The sequence below is a fragment of the Ranitomeya variabilis genome, chromosome 2, assembly GCF_051348905.1.
Source record: "Ranitomeya variabilis isolate aRanVar5 chromosome 2, aRanVar5.hap1, whole genome shotgun sequence".
In the NCBI taxonomy this organism is placed as follows: domain Eukaryota; kingdom Metazoa; phylum Chordata; class Amphibia; order Anura; family Dendrobatidae; genus Ranitomeya; species Ranitomeya variabilis.
In genome coordinates, this window is record NC_135233.1 from 1,005,811,713 (window position 1) to 1,005,830,877 (window position 19,165).

General features: G+C 43.3%; 1 protein-coding gene across 1 annotated transcript in view; it reads left to right on the forward strand.

Annotated features, from left to right (window-relative positions):
* Positions 1 to 2,379: 2,379 nt before the first annotated feature.
* Positions 2,380 to 19,165, forward strand: part of LOC143808513 (saxiphilin-like) — a 104,027-nt gene continuing 87,241 nt past the window's right edge. The window contains exons 1-4 of the mRNA XM_077291263.1: positions 2,380 to 2,520; positions 14,561 to 14,724; positions 16,247 to 16,352; positions 17,354 to 17,569. Of these exons, the coding sequence (XP_077147378.1) occupies positions 2,478 to 2,520; positions 14,561 to 14,724; positions 16,247 to 16,352; positions 17,354 to 17,569 (529 nt within the window). The 5' untranslated portion in view covers positions 2,380 to 2,477. The remainder of the gene's footprint in view (positions 2,521 to 14,560; positions 14,725 to 16,246; positions 16,353 to 17,353; positions 17,570 to 19,165) is intronic.

Sequence of the window (19,165 nt, forward strand, 5' to 3'; positions counted from 1 at the left end):
TGCATGAGAGTCACGGATTTCCGGTCCGGGTTTTCCATGTGGCTGAAGGCCACAGGTTTGTGTGTGTTTAAAAACCCTGCAGTAAGGGGTATGGGTGTGTCAGGCCCTGCAGGCCGTGTCAGGCGTCTGGCCAGGTGTGTGAGGTGCACGTCAGTGTCAGTCTGGTGTGTGCTGGTCTGCAGAGTGCATGGAGGCCAGCAGAGCCAGCACCCAGGGCAGCTGAATAGCCTGGCACCCACAGCGTACACAGAGATGCAAGTCGTCCATGGTACTGGTCTCGGATGTGGACAGTCCTGTGCCCGGAGGTGGACAGTCCTGTGCCCGGAGGTGGATGTCCTGTGCCCGTAGGAGTCGGATGTGGACAATCCTGTTCCCAGAGGTGGATGTTCTGTGCCCAAAGGTGGATGTCCTGTGCCCAAAAGAGGACTAGCATGTGCAACGATTGCAAACAGGTGGATATGGTGCCCGGCTGCTATCCGGAGGATATCCTGAACTGTGTACGACTGTGTGAGTAAAGAGTCTGTAAGAGACTGTGACACAGCGATGCAGGACACCCACGAGAACTAGTCAGAGGAGGGCTGGCGTGAGTAGTGTCTGCAACATATGAGGCTGTGTGTATGGAGACGTATAGAGACTGAGATGGCGTGCGGTCGCCCAGGGAAACTGGACAAGGGAAGTCTGGCCTGTTTAGGGACCGCAAATCTAAAGCCATGTGAAATGTATTGCATTGAACTGGTGTAAACTGATCACTGAAGTTATATGCATTTATGTGTACTGGACTTTAATGCTGTGAAGAAACACATTAAAAGAGACTTTTGTTTTTGAATTTGTGGGTCACTGCTTCTTCACTGCGTACGAAGCTACTACAGCTTTACAGTTTTATGTAATAAAAGTTATACCTATTGCTGTTTTTAGACACATTTTTGCTTAACAATACAGCTGACATTGCTACACACTTAAGCACATACATCCCAGTGCATTTTCTGTTTGTTCTGGCACAGATAGAGGCTGGGTTATTGGCTCGTGTATCAGTATTTTTTTGTCCACACTGTTCCCACATGTGGCCATTCACGTACAAAAATCAGCACTTTGTACCTTCTGTTGCATTCCTTTAATTCCCCTAGTGTTATAAACACCTGTGGTAGTGATGCACTATAGTGGGTGCAAATGTTGGCGCAAAATGACAGCATTAAAACATAAAAAGAAAAATTGCGTAATAATTTATTACGCAATTTTCCTTTTTACGTTTTAATAAATAGCAATTTTTGATTGGAGAGCGCGGTTACACTTGAGGCCAAGGAAATCAAATTGTAACTCGATTTTACAAGGTTTCCCTCTTAAACTCTGCTTTGCGGTAACTTTATACTAATTTGCATATGGGTGAGGAACAGTGGTTGAGACCTTACTTGGCCTTTATTTTTTAGATATAAAAGTTGTCTTGCAAAGTAAAGTCAAAACCAAATTTCACTCATCTCACCAACACACAAGTTCTTATTTCCCCAGGATTTATATTCAAATTGAGGTTATGAGTAGTGATGAGCAAGTATACTCGTTGCTCGGGTTTTCCCGAGCACGCTCGGGTTGTCTCTGAGTATTTGTTAGTGCTCGGAGATTTAGTTTTCATTGCGACAGTGAGGAACGCCTGTTTGTTAGGGAATTCCAACATGTGTTCAGGCTGCCCAGCAGCCGTAAATCATGCAGCTGAGGCGACAAAAACTAAATCTCCGAGCACTAATAAATACCCGGAGATCACCCGAGAGTGCTCGGGAAAACCCAAGCAACAAGTATACTCGCTCATCACTAGTTATGAGTAAGGAAAATAAGGACCAAAAAATCGTTGGACACTGGTGGCCTATGCAGCTACATCAATGTGTAATATCTCACAAAACCCTTTCACTCAAGTGGTCCCTCAGGTTACAATGGAGTCAGGTTAACATACTGTGTAAACAACATACAATGGTCTCTTTGAGGCCTTTTTACCATGAAACCACATTTATCATGTAACACTACAGAACTGTGGATCTGTGACGCCTGTGATCTGTAAGAAGATGAACGCTATCATCAGCAAGGCCATTACCCTGGCAAATCACCAGTATTAGTGACCTACATGCCCTGGTTGGCATCTAGCAGTGCCTCTCTACAGTACAGTGCTACATGTTCCACTGACATGTGTTTCGCCACCTGTGCTGAACCCTCAGTCGTTCCTCTGCAGATAAACATCTGGCAAACAGAGTTTCAAATTGGCAGAACTCTGTTGATGTCACATGAAAGAATAAAAATGTCTTTGAACAAAATAAAACATACTCTATCAACAAAAAAGTGACAGAGGTGAGTGGGTCTTGTTGGGAAACATCTGTGTAAATAACACAAGGACATCTGATCTGCTCACTCAGCCGCCCCCTTATCAATAGAAAGCGAGTTTATAACAGGCAAAGAGCAGCTGGATGAGACGTTCTTCGTATGCTGCCTAGTAAGAAATGAAGATGACTCTCCGAGTGCTGCTATGTCTCTGCCTGTGGGGTAAGTATGTGTCCATACAAGCTCATGATGGAATATGTCAATTTGCATATTTAAAATGTTGTTTTTGCCACTGGTTCCCAGCACTGATAACCTCCGCAATCTGCTGTTATTGCTGATCCTGTCACTGTACAGTTATTCATGTAGAGACCTAAATCCTGCAAAGATATACATGAGCGTTAGTGATGAGTAAGTCTGACTATGATTGAATTCGACAGTTTGCTTGAATTTGGCAAGAAAATAAAATCCAGATTTAGTTATATTTGAAGCTAATGAAATGTATATTATTGTGCCCTGAGGTTTCTCCAGAACATAATAAACATATGTAAAAATAATTATACTTGGTGTCCCGCTGTGCAGCCGCACTCTGGCCCAATCCTTCTCTCCAGTCCATTCTTCACTGGGCTATCTTCGACATCTTCTAGCACACAGTATCTTTGGCATCTTCCGCCCACACTATTGATCGTACCTGATGAGTATTAATTTTCTTAAATGTTTTTTTAATCCCTACACTTCCTTTCCAGCTAGTAGCAATTTTGCTGGATTCGCATAAATGAAATTGCCAAAAAAAAATTCAGATTCTGACAAATCTGATATTTTTAAAAGACTCAAGACAAATTGACTTCACCTTAAAGTGATTTTCTCATTTCTATAATTATATTTTTTATGAATAATATTATCTTTACAGAGTAAAACAAAAATATATATTTTCCTCTGCATGTGACGTCACGTGTTTTAGAAAAAATATTTTATTTCTAACAATACAATTCAGGGCCTCACACTCTTGAATGATCATGATCCTCTGTACTTCTGTTGAGCACTCTGTAGCCTCTGATTAGATTCTTCTCTGGACAGTGAGCTGGCAAATACCTGATAGCAATAGATTGATCTCAACATGGGCAATTTTAATTTGTTTCTGTGGATGAGGTGATCATTGATAGTTTTGAATGTATCAACTGTGACTCACTATTTAACCAATATTCATTACTTTATGAATTCCACATTTCATTGGTAGCTCATGGGGATCTTCAGAGCACGACCACCCTTTCCCCAGCATGCATAACAGAGCTGCACATAGAATATCTGAGCTGTGCTGCAACCCACTTATCCGGGAAATAACAATATTACAGAAGGGTCTGGGGGATATTATTTTTTGTTTAATGGCTCATTCCTGCATTTGTTTTTATGAAGTAGATATGGTCATTAGGTGTAAATGTAGCTGGTATCAGAGGGATTTTCAGCATACCATAGCTGAGCTTTGCTTACAACCCAGATGTTAGATATTTTATTAGAGTAAAATAACAGGGCCCATACAACTTTAGTATTAATGTACAGATGCACAAATACACTAGGTGGCCAATATACAAAACATAAACCTACACTATGCGTAGTCCCAGATTGGCCATCTTCCTGACCTAGCAGATACCCGGTGGGCTGCAGCTCTGAAGTAAAAAGTGGGCCAGGGCCCTGTTTTGTGGCCGCTGGCCCTTTAAATGTTCTCCATGTCACACACTCTGCACAGAATTTACGGGCTAGCCCGATGCGTGTCCAAAATAGGGATGGCAGAGTTCGGGGCAGTCTAAGCTGCAGGAGGTGTGGAGAGCACGTGACCAAGCACGTGGTCACCGGGGGGGGAGTGGCCAATGGCGGAGACTGCACCCAGAAACCTGGAGAGCAAAGCTCCGGTGGAGGGAGCAGTAGAGATGTCAGGCAGGCTCAGGTCATGACCAGAGGATGGCACAGGTATCAGAGGGGACAGACAGAGATGTGTTATGAACTGGTGGTTTAGGAGCGACATGCGACGAGCTCTGAGCAGGTGGTAACTATACTGACCGCAGTTCCTGATCTTAACACAACACTAGAAGTAGCCGTGGGATGTTCCTGTCACTCCCTAGACACCTCGTCACAGCCGGAGAACTAACTACCCCTAAAGGTAGAAACAGAAAAGCTATCTTGCCTCAGAGAAAATCCCCAAAGGGTAGGCAGCCCCCCACAAATAATGACTGTGAGTGGAGAGAGAAATGACATACGTAGAATGAAACAAGATGTAGTAAAGGAGGCCACTTCTAGCTAGATAGATAGTACAGGACAGAATACTGTGCGGTCAGTAATAAAAACTAGAAAAAGTCCACCGCAGAGAATGCAAAAATCTCCACACTTGACTAAATGTGTGGAGGGCAAATCTGCTGCCCAGAGCTTCCAGCTTAGCTGAATAGATCCATACTGATAAGCTGGACTAGAAAGAAAAACATAGAATGTGCTGAACAATTAAGTCCACAACAAGTGACAAGCAAGGACTTATCTTTGCTGAACTGGTCAGAGTGTCAGGGAAATCCAAAAGAGATGTGACTCCAAGCAGGAACCATTGACAACTGGCACTGACTGAGGGATAAGGCCAGACTAAAATAGCCGAGCAGAAAGACAATCAGTGGAAGCAGCTGCTGATGCTAAATCCAAGGAGCAGCCATTCCACTTAAAACCACCGGAGGGAGCCCAAGAGCAGGACTCACAAAAGTGCCACTTACAACCACCGGAGGGAGCCCAAGAGCGGAATTCACAACAGTACCCCCCTTGAGGAGGGGTCACCGAACCCTCACCAGAGCCCCGAGGCTGATCAGGACGAGCCAAGTGAAAAGCATGAACCAAATCGGCGGCATGGACATCGGAGGCAACAACCCAAGAATTATCCTCCTGGCCATAACCCTTCCACTTGACAAGATACTGAAGCCTCCGCCTCGAAAAACGAGAATCCAAAATTTTCTCAACCACATATTCCAACTCCCCCTCAACCAACACCGGGGCGGGAGGATCAACAGAGGGAACAACGGGTACCACATATCTCCGCAACAAAGATCTATGGAAAACATTGTGGATGGCAAAAGAGGCTGGAAGGGCCAAACGAAAAGACACTGGATTGATAATCTCAGAAAACTTATAAGGACCAATAAACCGAGGCTTGAACTTAGGGGAAGAAACCTTCATAGGAACATGACGAGAAGATAACCAGACTAAATCCCCCACCCGAAGCTGGGGACCAACACACCGACGGCGGTTAGCAAAACGTTGAGCCTTTTCCTGAGACGTCAAATTGTCTACCACATGAGTCCAAATCTGCTGTAACCTGTCCATCACAGAATCCACACCAGGACAATCAGAAGGCTCAACCTGCCCCGAAGAAAAACGAGGATGGAAACTAAAATTACAAAAGAAAGGCGAAACCAAAGTAGCCGAACTGGCCCGATTATTAAGGGCAAACTCAGCCAACGGCAAGAAAGCCACTAGTGTTGAGCGATACCGTTCGGAAAGTATCGGCCGATACCGGCAAAGTATCGGATCCAATCCGATACCGATACCCGATACCAATACAAGTCAATGGGACTCAAGTATCGGACGGTATTCCTGATGGTTCTCAGGGTCTGAAGGAGAGGAAACTCTCCTTCAGGCCCTGGGATCCATATTAATGTGTAAAAGAAAGAATTAAAATAAAAAATATTGCTATACTCACCTCTCCGACGCAGCCTGCACCTTACCGAGGGAAGCGGCAGCGTTCTTTGTTTAAAATTCGCTCTTTTCTTTCCTTACGTGAAGTCCCGGCTTGTGATTGGTCGCATGCCGCCCATGTGGCGGCGATGCAACCAATCACAGCAAGCCGTGACGTAATTTCAGGTCATTCAGTATTTTAAAATTACGCTCCGGCTTTGTGATTGGTTGCGTCGCAGTCACATGGGCGACGCAACCAATCACAGCAAGCCGTGACGTAATTTCAGGTCCTTAAGGATTTTAAAATTACGTCCCGGCTTTGTGATTGGTTGCGTCGCAGTCATATGGGCGCCGCAACCAATCACAAGCCGTGACGTCACGGGAGGCTGGACACGCGCGCATTTTAAAATGGGCGCGTGTCCAGCCTCCCGTGACGTCCCGGCTTGTGATTGGTTGCGGCGCGGTCAACCAATCACAAGCCGGGAGGCTGGACACGCGCGCATTTTAAAATGCGCGCGTGTCCAGCCTCCCGGCTTGTGATTGGTTGACCGCGCCGCAACCAATCACAAGCCGGGACGTCACGGGAGGCTGGACACGCGCCCATTTTAAAATGCGCGCGTGTCCAGCCTCCCGGCTTGTGATTGGTTGACCGCGCCGCAACCAATCACAAGCCGGGACGTCACGGGAGGCTGGACACGCGCCCATTTTAAAATGCGCGCGTGTCCAGCCTCCTGGCTTGTGATTGGTTGACCGCGCCGCAACCAATCACAAGCCGGGACGTCACGGGAGGCTGGACACGCGCCCATTTTAAAATGCGCGCGTGTCCAGCCTCCCGTGACGTCACGGCTTGTGATTGGTTGTGGCGCCCATGTGACTGCGACGCAACCAATCACAAAGCCGGGACGTAAGTTTAAAATCCTTAAGGACCTGAAATTACTTCACGGCTTGCTGTGATTGGTTGCGTCGCCCATGTGACTGCGAAGCAACCAATCACAAAGCCGGAGCGTAATTTTAAAATACTGAATGACCTGAAATTATGTCACGGCTTGCTGTGATTGGTTGCGTCGCCGCCACATGGGCGGCATGCGACCAATCACAAGCCGGGACTTCACGTAAGGAAAGAAAAGCGCGAATTTTAAACAAAGAACGCTGCCGCTTCCCTTGGTAAGGTGCAGGCTGCGTCGGAGAGGTGAGTATAGCAATATTTTTTATTTTAATTCTCTCTTTTACACATTTTTACATTAATGTTGTTTCGATACCGATACCCGATACCACAAAAGTATCGGATCTCGGTATCGGAATTCCGATACCCGCAAGTATCGGCCGATACCCGATACTTGCGGTATCGGAATGCTCAACACTAAAAGCCACCCAATCATCCTGATCAGCAGACACAAAGCATCTCAAATAGGTTTCCAAGGTTTGATTAGTTCGCTCAGTTTGGCCATTTGTCTGAGGATGGAACGCCGAAGAAAAAGACAAATTAATGCTCATCCTAGAACAAAAGGCCCGCCAAAACCTAGAAACAAACTGGGAACCTCTGTCAGACACAATATTCTCCGGAATGCAATGCAAACGAACCACATGCTGAAAAAACAATGGAACCAAATCAGAGGAGGAAGGCAATTTATGCAAAGGTACCAAATGGACCATTTTAGAGAACCGGTCACAAACCACCCAGATAACAGACATCTTCTGGGACACAGGAAGATCCGAAATAAAATCCATGGAAATATGCATCCAGGGCCTCTCAGGGACCGGCAAAGGCGAAAGCAACCCACTAGCGCGGGAACAGCAGGGCTTAGCCCGGGCACAAGTCCCACAGGACTGCACAAAAGAACACACATCCCGCGACAAGGAAGGCCACCAAAAGGACCTAGCAACCAAATCTCTGGTACCAAAAATCCCAGGATGACCGGCCAACACCGAACAATGAACCTCAGAAACTACCTTACTTGTCCATCTATCAGGAACAAACAGCTTCCCCATTGGACAGCGGTCAGGTTTATCAGCCTGAAATTCCTGAAGCACCCGCCGTAAATCAGGGGAGATGGCAGAAAGAATCACCCCTTCCTTAAGAATGCCAACCGGCTCAAGGACTCCAGGAGAATAAGGCAAAAAACTCCTAGAGAGGGCATCCGCCTTAACATTCTTAGATCCCGGAAGATACGAGACCACAAAATCGAAACGGGAGAAAAACAGGGACCATCGAGCCTGTCTAGGGTTCAGCCGCTTGGCAGACTCAAGGTAAATCAGATTCTTATGATCGGTCAAGACCACAACACGGTGCTTGGCTCCCTCAAGCCAATGTCTCCACTCCTCAAATGCCCACTTCATAGCCAACAATTCCCAATTGCCGACATCATAATTGCGTTCCGCAGGTAAAAGCTTTCGGGAAAAGAAGGCACACGGTTTCATCAAGGAACCATCAGAATTCCTCTGTGACAAAACGGCCCCTGCCCCAATCTCAGAAGCGTCAACCTCAACCTGAAAAGGAAGAGAAACATCCGGCTGACGCAACACAGGGGCAGAAGTAAATCAGCGTTTAAGCTCCTGAAAGGCCTCAACAGCCGCAGAGGACCAATTCGTCACATCAGCGCCTTTCTTCATCAAATCGGTCAGGGGCTTAACCACACTGGAAAAGTTGGCAATGAAACGGCGATAAAAATTAGCAAAGCCCAAAAATTTCTGAAGGCTCTTCACAGATGTGGGTTGAATCCAGTCATGAATGGCTTGGACCTTAACAGGATCCATTTCTATAGACGAGGGAGAAAAAATAAAACCCAAAATAGAGACCTTCTGAACTCCAAATAGGCACTTAGACCCCTTCACAAATAAAGCATTATCACGAAGGATCTGGAATACCATCCTGACCTGCTTCACATGAGACTCCCAATCATCGGAAAAAATCTAAATATCATCCAAATACACAATCAAGAATTCATCAAGATAATTGCGGAAAATATCATGCATGAAGGACTGAAATACAGAAGGAGCATTAGAAAGCCCGAAAGGCATCACAAGGTATTCAAAATGGCCTTCGGGCGTATTAAATGCAGTTTTCCATTCGTCACCCTGTTTAACCCCTTCCCGACATGTGACGGAATAGTACGTCACATGTCGGGACCCCCGCTTTGATGTGCGCTCCGGCGGTGAGCGCACATCAAAGTCGCGACATGTCAGCTGTTTTTTACAGCTGACATGTGCGCGCAATAGCGGCGGGTGAAATCGCGATCAGACTCAGACAGCGGCATTTAACTACCGCATCCGGCCGTGCGGCCGGATATGAGCGCATCGCCGACCCCCGTCACATGATCAGGGGTCGGCGATGTGTCAGGAAGGTAACCATAGAGGTCCTTGAGACCTCTATGGTTACTGATTGCCGGTGGCTGTGAGCGCCCCCCTGTGGTCGGCGCTCACAGCACACCTGCAAATCTGCTGTGTAGCAGCGATCTTATGATCACTGCTGCATAGCAGAGCCGATCGGGCTGTGCCTGCTTCTAGCCTCCCATGGAGGCTATAGAAGCATGGCAAAAGTAAAAAAAAAAAGTTTTTAAAAATGTGAAAAAAATAAAAAAAATATAAAAGTTTAAATCACCCCCCTTTCGCCCCAATCAAAATAAATCAATAAAAAAAACCCCCAACCTACACATATTTGGTATCGCCGCGTTCAGAATCGCCCGATCTATCAATAAAAAAAAAGCATTAACCTGATCGCTAAATGGCGTAATGAGAAAAAAATTCGAAACGCCAGATTTACGTTTTTTTGGTCGCCACGACATTGCATTAAAATGCAATAACGGGCGATCAAAAGAACGTATCTACACCAAAATGCTATCATTAAAAACGCCAGCTCGGCACGCAAAAAATAAGCCCTCACCTGACCCCAGATCACGAAAAATGGAGACGCTACGAGTATCGGAAAATGGCGCAATTTTGTTTTGTTTTGTTTTTTGCAAAGTTTGGAATTTTTTTTCACCACTTAGGTGAAAAATAACCTAGTCATGTTAGGTGTCTATAAACTCGTAGTGACCTGGAGAATCATAATGGCAGGTCAGTTTTAGCATTTAGTGAACCTAGCAAAATAGGCAAGCAAAAAACAAGTGTGGGATTGCACTTTTTTTGCAATTTCACTGCACTTGGAATTTTTTTCCCGTTTTCTAGTACACGACATGCTAAAACCAATGATGTCGTTCAAAAGTACAACTCGTCCCGCAAAAAATAAGCCCTCACATGGCCAAATTGACGGAAAAATAAAAAAGTTATGGCTCTGGGAAGGAGGGTAGCGAAAAACGAAAATGGAAAAACGGAAAAAGCTCCGGGGGTGAAGGGGTTAATACGAACACGATTATATGCCCCTCGAAGGTCAATCTTAGTAAACCAACTAGCCCCCTTAATCCGAGCATACAAATCAGAAAGCAAAGGTAAAGGGTATTGGAATTTGACCGTGATCTTATTAAGAAGGCGATAATCAATACAGGGTCTCAAGGAGCCATCCTTCTTGGCAACAAAAAAGAATCCCGCTCCCAATGGTGACGAAGACGGCCGAATATGCCCCTTCTCCAAAGACTCCTTAACGTAACTCCGCATGGCGGCATGCTCTGGCACAGACAGATTGAAAAGTCGGCCCTTAGGGAACTTACAGCCAGGAATCAAGTCAATAGCACAATCACAGTCCCTATGTGGAGGAAGGGAACTGGACTTGGGCTCATCAAATACATCCTGGAAATCCGACAAAAACTCAGGAACATCAGAAGAGGGGGAAGAGGAAATTGACATCAAAGGAACGTCACTATGTACCCCTTGACAACCCCAACTAGTCACAGACATAGATTTCCAATCCAGCACTGGATTATGTACTTGTAACCATGGAAAACCCAGTACAACAACATCATGTAAATTATGCAACACCAGAAAACGGCAATCTTCCTGATGTGCTGGAGTCATGCACATAGTCAGCTGAGTCCAATACTGAGGTTTATTCTTGGCCAATGGTGTAGCATCAATGCCCCTCAAAGGAATAGGGCTCTGCAAAGGCTGCAAAGAAAAACCACAGCGCCTGGCGAATTCCAAGTCCATTAAGTTCAGGGCAGCGCCTGAATCCACAAATGCCATGACAGAAAAGGATGATAATGAGCAAATCAGGGTCACAGATAGGAGAAATTTAGGCTGTACAGTACTGATGGTAACAGACCTAGCGACACTCTTAGTACGCTTAGGGCAATCAGAAATAGCATGAGCAGAATCACCACAGTAAAAACACAGCCTATTCTGACGTCTGTATCTGCCGTTCTGCTCTAGTCAAAATCCTATCACATTGCATAGGCTCAGGACTCTGTTCAGAGGACACTGCCATATGGTGCACAACTTTGCGCTCGCGCTCTCGCAGGCGCCGATCAATCTGAATGGCTAGAGACATAGATTCGCTCAAACCAACAGGCGTGGGGAACCCCACCATAACATCTTTAACTGCTTCAGAAAGACCCTTTCTGAAAATTGCTGCCAGAGCATCCTCATTCCATTTAGTGAGCACAGACCATTTTCTAAATTTCTGGCAGTATAATTCTGCCACTTCCTGACCCTGACACAGGGCCAACAAGGTTTTTTCTGCATGATCCACAGAGTTAGGTTCGTCATACAATAATCCGAGCGATTGAAAAAATGCATCTACATTAAGCAATGCCGGATCCCCTGACTCAAGGGAGAATGCCCAGTCTTGAGGGTCGCAGCAGAGAAATGACTATTTTAACCTGCTGAATGGGATCACCAGAGGAACGGGGTTTCAGAGCAAAAAACAATTTGCAGTTATTTTTAAAGTTCAAAAACTTGGATCTGTCCCCATAAAACAAATCTGGAGTAGGAATTCTAGGCTCTAAAGCCGGAGTCTGGACAACATAATCTTGTATACTCTGCACTCTTGCAGCAAGTTGATCCACACGAGAAAACAAACCCTGAACATCCATGCCTGCGCCAAAATCCTGAACCACCCAGAGATTAAGAGGAAAAAAAAAGACAAAACAAACTACAGAAAAAAAAATGTCTCAGAATTTTTTTTTTCCTTCTTTTGAGATGCATTTAACTCATTTGTGGCCAGTTGTACTGTTATGAACTGGTGGTTTAGGAGCGACATGCGACGAGCTCTGAGCAGGTGGTAACTATACTGACCGCAGTTCCTGATCTTAACACAACACTGAAAGTAGCCGTGGGATGTTCCTGTCACTCCCTAGACACCTCGTCACAGCCGGAGAACTAACTACCCCTAAAGGTAGAAACAGGAAAGCTATCTTGCCTCAGAGAAAATCCCCAAAGGGTAGGCAGCCCCCCACAAATAATGACTGTGAGTGGAGAGGGAAATGACATACGTAGAATGAAACAAGATGTAGCAAAGGAGGCCACTTCTAGCTAGATAGATAGTACAGGACAGAATACTGTGCTGTCAGTAATAAAAACTAGAAAAAGTCCACCGTAGAGAATGCAAAAATCTCCACATCTGACTAAATGTGTGGAGGGCAAATCTGCTGCCCAGAGCTTCCAGCTTAGCTGAATAGATCCATACTGATAAGCTTGACTAGAAAGAAAAACATAGAATGTGCTGAACAATTAAGTCCACAACAAGTGAACTGCAAAAGAACAAGCAAGGACTTATCTTTGCTGAACTGGTCAGAGTGTCAGGGAAATCCAAAAGAGATGTGACTCCAAGCAGGAACCATTGACAACTGGCACTGACTGAGGGATAAGGCCAGACTAAAATAGCCGAGCAGAAAGACAATCAGTGGAAGCAGCTGCTGATGCTAAATCCAAGGAGCAGCCATTCCACTTAAAACCACCGGAGGGAGCCCAAGAGCAGAACTCACAAAAGTGCCACTTACAACCACCGGAGGGAGCCCAAGAGCGGAATTCACAACAGAGATGTAGTCAGGGCCAGGTCAGGGTCAGAACCAGAGAGATAGGTGCGGTACCAAAGGGGTCTGACAGAATGGGTATTCAGAAATCCAAGGGGAAGTCAAAACTAATCAAGCCAGCAAACAGTACCAAGACAGTATACGAACTCACAACACAGGGACCAACCGGGTCAGAACCAAGAGCTCAAGCATGATAACAGGCAGAAGGCACAGGCACACAAGGGTCAACCAACTCAGCCAAGAACACAAGTATAACTGACACCGGACATAGGTAGATTGGCAACTAAATAGCTGCCCACTGCCAGAGAGAGGCAGATACAATTAACCCCTGTCTGACCAGAATGGGATAAAGACAAAACCCTGTTCTGGATCATGACACTTTATATTGTCAAGGTGTACATGTGCACACACAAAGCTACTGTGGTACATGAGGCTGATTCTAAGCCTTTCCTTCTCTGTGCAAGGCAATGGATGCACTGAAGCCTTTCATCTGCCTTCATCTCCACGATCTGGGAAAGTCCTGAGATGGAGCCTTTTTATGTATACTTCTGTCCTAATGTCTCATTTATGTGTACACCAACCCCAGTGTCTCCTATATATTGTATATACACCAATCTCAGTGTCTTCTATGTAATGTATATACAAGAGTCTCCTAAATAATGTATTTATAGCAGTTGCAGTCTCCTATGTGATGTACAGTATATAGAGCAGTCACAGTGTATTCTGTATGATGTGACTTTTTGTTAAAAAATATTAACTAAGTACTTTATGTTTTTAATAGCTGAGTTCATGTATTCATTAATCACAGTGTGCTGATGTATAATGTATGCTTAGGGTCATTAGGGTCCTCTGAGCATGCTTGAATGACAGCACTATTGTTGGATGGATTCAGTAACAACAGGGTTTTTGAAGCTCCGGGGGATCATCATAAAGAGGGTAATAGCTGCAAATCAGTGCAGAATAAAATGTAGGTTTTATTGTCCCACCTAACATGGCTTACTCTGCATACATTGGGTACGGAAAGTATTCAGATCTCTTTAAAATTTTCACTCTTTGTTTCATTGCAGCCATTTGGTAAATTCAAAAAGTTCATTTTTTTCTCATTAATATACACTCTGCACCCCATCTTGACTGAAAAAAAACAGAAATGTAGAAATTTTTGCAAATGTATTAAAAAACTAAAACTGAAATATCACATGGTCATAAGTATTCAGACCCTTTGCTCAAACACTCATATTTAAGTCACATGCTGTCCATTTCCTTGTGATCCTCCTTGTGATGGTTCTCCTTCATTGGAGACCAGCTGTGTTTAATTAAACTGATAGGACTTGATTTGGAAAGGCACACACCTGTCTATATAAGACCTCACAGCTCACAGTGCATGTCACACCAAATGAGAATCATGAGGTCAAAGGAACTGGCCAAGAAGCTCAGAGACAGAATTGTGGCAAGGCTATGAAACAAAGAGTGAAAAATTTAAAGGGATCTGAATACTTTTCGTACCCACTGTATATAGAAAACTGGGAATAACCATATAGGTCATTGCCATTTTATGAAAATCAGCTCTTTTGAGACAAAAATAAAGGCTTGTTTATTAGAAATATACATTTTATGAATAATATGTCATTTCCTTGATTAATCTTTATTCTGACATTTTTCAGCTCTGAGCTCTGCAGCTCCCAATACAAGAAACCTACGTTGGTGTGTGACGTCAGATACTGAAGAACAAAAGTGCAATGATCTGGTGACCTCTTGTCATGTGGATGAGATTCTACTCACATGTGTGAAAAAATCCAGCACCGAGGACTGTGTGAGAGCGATCAGTGTGAGTACATCATCATGGAAGTCCACTTGGTAGAAGTGTCCATTGATGTTAAGCTGATCACATAGTGTCTCGCCTGCAGGGGCCAATGACTTTTGGGTGTAAACCTTGGGAAAATGAAGCATTACACAAAGCCCACTAAAATCAATGGCTTGTGTGATGCAGTACAGCATATGTCCTCCCAGGTGTGAGACCATCTTTGTAGGTACTATCCATTCTGGCGAATGGATGAAATTGGGTATATGAAACTGGAAAGTCTAACTGATTCTTTCCAACTCTCCTAAAATATCTGAAAAATAGACCTCAAGCATTTGGTTCCGGAATTGGCAAATCTCCTCTCGAAACTTTGCAGCATAAGGTTTCATTGAGTGGAGACCTGCCTCACAGTAAAGTATAACTATGGTATTAGCTTTTAATATTGATTAAAATAAATTTGAAAATGAGTAGAAATAAACCATTTAACACTGAAAGCGTGAAGATCTGGTGTATTCACTGTCTAGTCAAAGAAGCATTCCATCAAGGTTTTTATCTTCTTAATATATTGGAAAGTGAGAAGGACGGCACTCCTGTGAAGTTATATAGGGTAGGGTCCCAACCCGTTACGTATAAACAGTTCAAGAATCCAGCACCCAATCTGGTGAATTTATTTACAATGTGTGGAAGGTGTACAACATGTTTTGGTCATTAGACCTTCATCAATTTTTATACTAAATTGTTCAAATAGATTCAGAGAGATTCAAATATATAGCACATGCGTATCCAGCTCTTTTTTATTTCAAGCAAAAGCTTGTTTTAAAGATATGGTAAGCCTATGGTAGCCTGCCGCCTGGCGACTCCTGATGCTGCAGTGACCATTGCTCATTTTGCCTTTCTACCCAGCTAATTCTTCTCTTTTCCATTAGGTCTATGATATCAATTGATTAAAAAAGACTAGCTGAATCCATCTAAGCTCTATGTAGAAACAGGAAGTCTCTTTTCCCTGTATGAGCCATGAGTCACAGCAAAAGTCCCTGGCAGGAGGAAAGGACGGAGCAGCTGGGTCAGGAATTGAAGAGGATTTTTCCAGGGAAAAGAAACTCGCTGTTTCTATATAAAGCAGAGAAAATAGATGAATTTATTGGATAGAAAGGCGAAATGAGCGATTATGAGTACACTGTGCATTATACTGTAATATGATAATTGCAATGTATTAAGAGGATAAAAATTTTGATGAGAGTACTTCTTTAATGATGACCAAGAAATAAACATTTTTTTTCTGGTGTAAATATTACAAAATATTACAATAGAGCGGATTCCCTGATCAGGAATTTATTAACCAAAGCACATTATGGCTACAAAGGGTACCGCTCGCTCTAATGACTATGTAATATTTAATCTATCCTCTTGGGGCACTGCAGAAAATCAAGTAGTTTATTGGTATATTCACCTGATCGTTGCAGATTGTTGTGGTCATCTCATAGTCGGAGACCCTCTTAACAAAAGCAAATCATTATCACTGATGAGTCATGACCCTTTTGCTTTTTAGAATGGAGAAGCAGATGCTATTTCTCTGGATAGTAAAGACGTTTACAAAGCTTCATTACATCCTTTTAATTTGAAGCCCATCATGACTGAAGCTTATTCTGAGAGCGGTGAGTGCTAACCTTAGTAGTAACCTCTTATCTCTTCAGTGACAGAACTAAATTATTTTCCTTATCTAGAATCAACCCTCAACAATCAGAAATAAACATTATTTCTATGGTCGTATCCTAACCAAGATATTGGATTTATTAAACACAATAAAGTCAGTTCACCACTGCTAAGAAATTACAAAGAAGGTACACGCACGAAAAAGAAGACACGATAAAAGTCAGCAGAATTTCTATGGCTTGAACGGTTATATAAAACTTTCAACTTTATTTTGCATTTTTCTTTTTTTATGCTCAGCTATCCTTCAGGACTCCCGAATTTTAGTTTTTTTTCTACATTTAAAACTCCATTGCTCCTGATTCTGGAGTAATAGAGTTTTAAATATAGAAAAAATACAATTTTTCTGTAATTAAACCTTAGCTATTGATGAGTGGCACTATGTCATGAGTATGGTTTAATTGCCGAAACATAATAGCTTCATCAGAGGCTCCTGTTCTGTTTTCACGTTTTTACTGCAACAGGGAATGAAAGTGATGTTTGATAGGAAACGCCTTCATTGCTGGATTTTCTAATTTTTTTTTACCTCATATTATTAAAGCTGTAAAAATATTATGATTCATTTACTGTGTATAATGCATGGTAAGTATCCTAAAAGAAGTGTAAATTAAAAATGCCAGAATAGTGATTTTCTTGTGTCTTAAGGCAATGTTCATATTGTGTGCAGTCCACGTGTCAGTGTTTCTGTTGGGGCTTCTGTCTGAAGCCCTGGAAAACAGGATTCGGACAGAACCTCTGATGGAGCCATTCGCTGTGAGGCAGACATAGTCAGGTGACAGCTCTCATCTGTCTCTGTAATACTTTGGAGGAATTTACTTTTTATGTCAGTATCATGACAACTTATTATCTAGATCCTAAAAATCATGTAATCTTCAATTTGCCATGAAACATCATCTCTATTATGTGAATAGTTTTTCTTGTCTGATAATTTGTTTTATTTGGATAGAACATACCCCTTGTATGAGGCATCGGCAGAGTGTGCTCGGAGGAAAAATAATGAAAATAGGGGCATTTGTACCAGAATGTGAGGAAAAGGGAAACTACGCTCCAAAGCAGTGTCATGGCGGCACCGGTTACTGTTGGTGTCTTAACGAAAATGGTGAAGAGATCGAGGGAACAAGAACTCCACCAGGAAATCCGGGCCTAACATGTGAAGATAAAGGTACTAATCCATTCTATCAGTGTTCTCACCTCAGTCTCTACATTGGGTTAGTTATGCCCTTACTTACTATAGGTCATTCTTTCCAATTAGGAGTCAGTTAAATCATCTACAGTGGTTAGAGAAATACATTTCCTAAGGTTAGGGATGAAACATTCCACATAATAAATAATTAGTGGGGGTGAGTAGTGTTCTCTATAATGTATGCTACCACAGGGCTATAGGGTGGGACACCGGGGACCATCTGAAAACATTTATTCTGAATACCTACAGTATAAGTGATCTAATAAGTAAATGGCTCTCCTAGCCAAAATATATAACCTACTAAAAAGAGGAGTACTAAGCCAATGTAAAATATTTAATCTTTATTAATTACATAGTTAAAGAGAAATATGCAAACAAAATCATTTGAAAAGTACCATAGTACATCAGCAATATTCATCTCTAAAAGTGAGTACTAAGGCCGGGTTCACATTTGCGTCTGTGTGCCCAACCTACGATCCGATATGCGTACATATCTTTAACATTATGTACACAGTGACATGTTTTTGCATGCGTTCGCTTACGGATGCGTACGCATGGGTCATTTCGCGGTGTGCGGCGAGGTCCAGCGAACACATCATGCTGCATTTTTTGAGGCGTCAAATTTTTCGCAATCGTCCGCATGCGCCAAAAAACACATTACTGTCTATGGGAACGCATTGGGACTCAAGGACATGCGTAAGCATCCGTTCGATGCGCATGTGTACTTTAGACTGCGCATGTCCAGAAAATGATGTAATCGCCCCCACCATGCGCATAAGAAACGCAACTGCATGCCAAAACGCATTTAAATGTATGCAGCGTTTTGGTTTGCGTCATGTGCATGCAGACGATATGCTGCAGACACATATGCAAATGTGAACTTAGCCTAAGTCCAGTTCCCATATGGATGCAACCAAAAATATGTAGTGTCACCTAACGAACAGTGTAGGCCTATGCACATACACCGGTAATCAAAATATGTCCTTTGCCCAGAACAAAATACAGCTCTGATGTTACAATATTTTGGATAACAAAGTGTATATGACTACATGACAGTGGACTTTTTCTCGTTTTTAAATGATTTTATGTGCATATTTCCATTTAACTATGCAGTTAGTTAAGATTAAATATTTTATATTGGCTTAGTACTCCTCCTTTTTTGTAAGTTAAACATTTATTCTGAGTTGGTCAGTGTAGTTATCCCAGGTGAAGGAGAGAGGGTGAGGTTTGCCAACACTGAAGGGAGTAGGAGTGAAGATTGTATCCACCACGAGGGTAATGATTAGCTGCCCTCATAGGGAATATAAGGGGTACCACACCAGACGTGGCAGGATGACTGGTATATGTGTGAGGCGTACAGTGCAGCCTTCTAGTCATCCTGTGTCCAGAACTAAAAATCTTACTGTATTTTCCTTTTCCTTTGGGGTCTTATCTCTTCTCTGTACCACAATGATTCTATGTAACTGCTTTAAAGGAAATTCTCATTCGGACTCCTCTGCTGTGCCTTCGTATGCCTCTGATCTCACATCACATTTTCATGTATGGTTCCATATTAAGCATTGTTTTTTTTAGAAA